The following is a 6,202-nucleotide window of genomic DNA, read 5'->3' on the forward strand; positions in this document are numbered from 1 at the left end:
GCCGACCTCGCTAAAATTATTACTATGTTCCTAAAGTCATTATTAACACAGTTGTTAATATTTACGAGGGTAATCCCAAAAGTAAGGTCTCCTATTATTTTATAAGTACAGAACTCTGTGTGGCAGTTGGTCCCACTGTTATGAAGAGTGCTTCACGCACTGTGTGTAAACACGCGCACACAGCACTGAGGCGTTCAGTCTTGGTTTGGCATCCGTTGAGAATGGAGCTCCCATTGGATGTTACCGACAAGTGTGAATTGCACGCAGTTATTCAGTTTTTCACTGCAAAGGGCACTGCACTGGTTGAAATCCATCGCCAATTGACGGAAGTGTATGGTGAGTCGCACATGGATGTCAAAAATGTTCGTAAGTGGTATAGAGAGTTTGCAGCTGGTCGGACTGAAATTCCCGACGAACAAAGGAGCGGGAGACCATCAATTTCTGAGGAGAGAGTGTTGAAAGTTGTGTAACAACAACAACAACATTGTAAATACCACTATTTATACTAAACAAATGTTCATTCCTCTCTATGCCCCCCCCCCCCCCCCGTTTTCATGTGTTGATAAATTCCAATTCTTTATATTATTACCATTTACAATAACAGAACAAATAAATATTGCTGCATAGTTCATGGAAGGGTTGTAGTGTGCTTACAAATGATGGTGATTATGAGAGAGAATCACCTAAGAGCAAATATCTGAATAACAGAATAGAAGCAGAAACATTCCAATAAACATGATTCTGCATACGAGCCGTTTGCAAGATATTGGATATGTGTGGTTACGAGTTGCCATTGATTTAGTATGAAATATTGTCTTCGTTGGTGCAAAAGTAAAATCTTTGATTAAGTCTTCATCTAATTGCGCTTGAGCTTCGCCCATGGCCTACTTAACAAAAAATACAATAGCGCTTATTACATCAGCACGTTACATGGAGTTAAATTTAAATTCAGTTATTATAGACGGAGAGTTCATCGAGAGATTTACGTTTCAAATACATCTGTATCAAATATTACAATAAGGAATACTCTTAGTCAGTGGCAATTTTTAACCACATGTTGGCAGTTGCCTGGCAGTTTGTTTGGCGATTCATGTTTATTGGAACATTTTTCCTCCTATTATGGTATAATTTCACTCCTGTCAATTTTTTATGTTAACTGTGACACACGGTGTACATAGTTTTGTATCAGTAGTTCTGAATAATTATATTATGGTATATTTTCAGCTCGTCAGTTTTCGCTATTAATTGTGGTATACCCTGCGGATACTTACCATATTTCTAAAACGCCAACGCCAAAGTCAAATGCTGGAGCAGTTCGACGACTCGTAATAAACGAATAACTGAAGAAGGAAATCGGTTCTTTCAGTGGAAGTTACAGCTTATGAGTTTTAAATGTGCGCGCCACTAGAAGACAACAGAGCGACTGCAACGCTCTTGCTTATATCGATTTAAGGCGAATCCTAATCAGCGGTAGAAACAGTCGGCTACTATTATACCGTACCAATGTCCAGCACCGAGGCAACCAGTAAACAAATTTATTACCAAGGAACTTACGTGCTAGCATCTCTGGTCTTCCGTGACCCCAACATTGTTAATGAGAAGCTTCTGTTTCGACGCTACAATTACCAGTCGGCAATAATATGAATCAGAAGCGTCGGCGGAAATTTAACCAACAAATGGCTGCAGGGTTGGTGGCGCAATACTTCAAAGTTGCCATCATATGGTGAGTTTGCATATGCGCCATGTCACAAGATTTAAATTTTATAGGTGATTCAGATGACGTATTATATTGTTATGACAGGAATAAAATACAAGTACAAAAATGATAATACCCAGAGAACTGATGGTTATGAATTAAATAATTTCGCGGAAAGATTACTTATATACTGGTACATAAAAGCTAAGTATCCCAAGAAAACCTCTTTATATTATTAAAATGATTACGGATGTGAAACATTTTTTAAAAAGTTGATTGTCTGAAATTGAGTCCTTATACAATGGAATGTGATATGCATCCAAACAGTCAAAAAGGGCCTTTCACTAATAAATTTCAAAAGTGAAAAGGCGGAAACGAATTTAAGATACAGCGTTACGTTTAATTTTAATCTCACCTGTAACACAGCAAGGTAACAAAATAATGGAGAGCTTAATGGAAAGAAGATTGAGGGAAAAAGAGAAGCAGTATGGCTTTCGACAAGGTAGATCAACAGTGGACCACTTCTTTAGTATGTTGAAGGCAAGGCATAGGGAGCACCAGGTATTGGAAAGACTTGATAATGACATTTCTTGACTTAAAGAAGACGTACAGTAATGACAAACAGTCGCTGTTCGTTAGGTATAAAACCAATTTCCGTCGTACGCCTAAAATGACAATTTATGATGTGACGCTAAGTAACAGATACGAAATTCTGACGCCATTTACAATGATTTCAAACGTTATTAACAGCGGAATTACAACAGTGGAGCTAAATATTAAACATAAGAGGCACATAAAAGACACTCTCAAGTCACGAAATGCAGCTACTAAACCGTCAATTATTCCACCTAAAGTAAGCCAGACGAAAGTAATTATTAGCGACAAGGCAACTCTGTGTAAAGAACAGAACAGTGATACCTGTGTATGTTTTGACAGTTGTCGAGTGGGAATCACAAAAAATTTACGGAGGGATCAAAGTGTAAAGGTGAATTCAAACATGACGAAAGATTACTGTTACATCAAAAGATTCTCCTTTGTAGCTCAAATGACGACATTCACTGATGCCCTCAACGGAACGTCATCGACACGTCAGTTCACATCAGGTCAAGGTTTTTCGACAGACCATAATGCAACCTACTTGCCGAACAACAGTGTGAACTAAAACGATGTAGTCCCCACTAGCTGCTATTGCGAAAAGGTCTTGATATGTACTGCAATACACTACGAAACTACATTATTTTATTTAGCACACTGAAGGAATCCATTGCAAAATAAACATTACATTTTTTGTTCAATGTGATTTGTTGTTGTTGTGGTCTTCAGTCCTGAGACTGGTTTGATGCAGCTCTCCATGCTACTCCACCCTGTGCAAGCTTCTTCATCTCCCAGTACCTACTGCAACCTACATCCTTCTGTATATGCTTAGTGTATTGATCTCTTGGTCTCCCTCTACGATTTTTACCCTCCACGCTGCCCCCCAATGCTAAATTTGTGATCCCTTGATGCCTCAAAACATGTCCTACCAACCGATCCCTTCTCCTAGTCAAGTTGTGCCACAAACTTCTCTTCTCCCCAATCCTATTCAATACCTCCTCATTAGTTACGTGATCTACCCACCTTATCTTCAGCATTCTTCTGTAGCACCACATTTCGAAAGCTTCTATTCTCTTCTTGTCCAAACTGGTTATCGTCCATGTTTCACTTCCATACATGGCTACACTCCATACAAATACTTTCAGAAACGACTTCCTGACACTTAAATCTATACTCGATGTTAACAAATTTCTCTTCTTCAGAAACGCTTTCCTTGCCATTGCCAGTCTACATTTTATATCCTCTCTACTTCGACCATCATCAGTTATTTTACTCCCTAAATAGCAAAACTCCTTTACTACTTTAAGTGTCTCATTTCCTAATCTAATCCCCTCAGTTATTTTACTCCCCAAATAGCAAAACTCCTTTACTACTTTAAGTGTCTCATTTCCTAATCTAATCCCCTCAGCATCACCCGATTTAATTTGACTACATTCCATTATCCTCGTTTTGCTTTTGTTGATGTTCATCTTATATCCTCCTTTCAAGACACTGTCCATTCCGTTCAACTGCTCTTCCAAGTCCTTTGCTGTCTCTCACAGAATTACAATGTCATCGGCGAACCTCAAAGTTTTTACTTCTTCTCCATGAATTTTAATACCTACTCCGAATTTTTCTTTTGTTTCCTTTACTGCTTGCTCAATATACAGATTGAATAACATCGGGGAGAGGCTACAACCCTGTCTCACTCCTTTCCCAACCACTGCTTCCCTTTCATGCCCCTCGATTCTTATAACTGCCATCTGGTTTCTGTACAAATTGTAAACAGCCTTTCGCTCCCTGTATTTTACCCCTGCCACCTTCAGAATTTGAAAGAGAGTATTCCAGTTAACGTTGTCAAAAGCTTTCTCTGAGTCTACAAATACTAGAAACGTAGGTTTGCCTTTTCTTAATCTTTCTTCTAAGATAAGTCGTAATGTTAGTATTGCCTCACGTGTTCCAACATTTCTACGGAATCCAAACTGATCTTCCCCGAGGTCCGCTTCTACCAGTTTTTCCATTCGTCTGTAAAGAATTCGCGTTAGTATTTTACAGCTGTGACTTATTAAACTGATAGTTCGGTAATTTTCACATCTGTCAACACCCGCTTTCTTTGGGATTGGAATTATTATATTCTTCTTGAAGTCTGTGAGTATTTCGCCTGTCTCATACATCTTGCTCACCAGATGGTAGAGTTTTGTCATGACTGGCTCTCCCAAGACCATCAGTAGTTCTGATGGAACGTTGTCTACTCCCGGGGCCTTGTTTCGACTCAGGTCTTTCAGTGCTCTGTCAAACTCTTCACGCAGTATCTTATCTCCCATTTCATCTTCATCTACATCCTCTTCCATTTCCGTAATATTGTCCTCAAGTATATCGCCCTTGTATAAACCCTCTATATACTCCTTCCACCTTTCTGCCTTCCCTTCTTTGCTTAGAACTGGGTTGCCAGCTGAGCTCTTGATATTCATACAAGTGGTTCTCTTCTCTCCAAAGGTCTCTTTAATTTTCCTGTAGGCAGTATCTATCTTACCCCTAGTGAGACAAGCATCTACATCCTTACATTTGTCCTCTAGCCATCCCTGCTTAGCCATTTTGTACTTCCTGTCGATCTCATTTTTGAGACGTTTGTATTCCTTTTTGCCTGCTTCATTTAGTGCATTTTTATATTTTCTCCTTTCATCAATTGAATTCAATATTTCTTCTGTTACCCAAGGATTTCTATTAGCCCTCGTCTTTTTACCTACTTGATCCTCTGCTGCCTTCACTACTTCATCCTTAGAGCTACCCATTCTTCTTCTACTGTATTTCTTTCCCCCATTCCTGTCAATTGTTCCTTTATGCTCTCCCTGAAACTCTGTACAACCTCCGGTTCTTTCAGTTTATCCAGGTCCCATCTCCTTAAATTCCCACCTTTTTGCAGTTTCTTGAGTTTCAATCTGCAGTTCATAACCAATAGATTGTGGTCAGAGTCCACATCTGCCCCTGGAAATGTCTTACAATTTAAAACCTGGTTCCTAAATCTCTGTCTTACCATTATATAATCTATCTGATACCTTTTAGTATCTTCAGGATTCTTCCAGGTATACAACCTCCTTTCATGATTCTTGAACCAAGTGTTAGCTATGATTAAGTTATGCTCTGTGCAAAATTCTACAAGATGGCTTCCTCTTTCATTTCTTCCCCCCAATCCATATTCACCTACTATGTTTCCTTCTCTCCCTTTTCCTACTGACGAATTCCAGTCACCCATGACTATTAAATTTTCGTCTCCCTTCACTACCTGAATAATTTCTTTTATCTCGTCATACATTTCATCAATTTCTTCATCATCTGCAGAGCTAGTTGGCATATAAACTTGTACTACTTTAGTAGGCATGGGCTTTGTGTCTATTTTGGCCACAATAATGCGTTCACTATGCTGTTTGTAGTAGCTAACCCGCACTCCTATTTTTTTATTCATTATTAAACCTACTCCTGCATTACCCCTATTTGATTTTGTATTTATAACCCTGTAATTACCTTACCAAAAGTCTTGTTCCTCCTGCCACCGAACTTCACTAATTCCCACTATATCTAACTTTAACCTATCAATTTCCCTTTTTAAATTTTCTAACCTACCTGCGAGATTAAGGGATCTGACATTCCACGCTCTGATCCGTAGAACGCCAGTTTTCTTTCTCCTGATAACGACGTCCTCTTGAGTAGTCCCCGCCCGGAGATCCGAATGGGGGACTATTTTACCTCCGGAATATTTTACCCAAGAGGACGCCATCATCATTTAATCATACAGTAAAGCTGCATGTCCTCGGAAAAATTACGGCTGTAGTTTGCACTTGCTTTCAGCCGTTCGCAGTACCAGCACAGCAAGGCCGTTTTGGTTAATGTTACAAGGCCAGATCAGTCAATCATCCAGACTGTTGCCCCTGCAAC

The 6,202-nt window shown here is 39.3% G+C and overlaps 1 protein-coding gene across 1 annotated transcript in view; it reads right to left on the bottom strand.

The window, feature by feature from the left end:
* Positions 1 to 1,506, bottom strand: part of LOC124606267 (centrin-1-like) — a 136,471-nt gene extending 134,965 nt beyond the window's left edge. Inside the window, exon 1 of the mRNA XM_047138246.1 lies at positions 1,272 to 1,506. Within this exon, the coding sequence (XP_046994202.1) occupies positions 1,272 to 1,274 (3 nt within the window). The 5' untranslated portion in view covers positions 1,275 to 1,506. The remainder of the gene's footprint in view (positions 1 to 1,271) is intronic.
* Positions 1,507 to 6,202: the final 4,696 nt, after the last annotated feature.

The sequence above is a fragment of the Schistocerca americana genome, chromosome 3 (genome assembly GCF_021461395.2).
Source record: "Schistocerca americana isolate TAMUIC-IGC-003095 chromosome 3, iqSchAmer2.1, whole genome shotgun sequence".
Taxonomy (NCBI): Eukaryota; Metazoa; Arthropoda; class Insecta; order Orthoptera; family Acrididae; genus Schistocerca; species Schistocerca americana.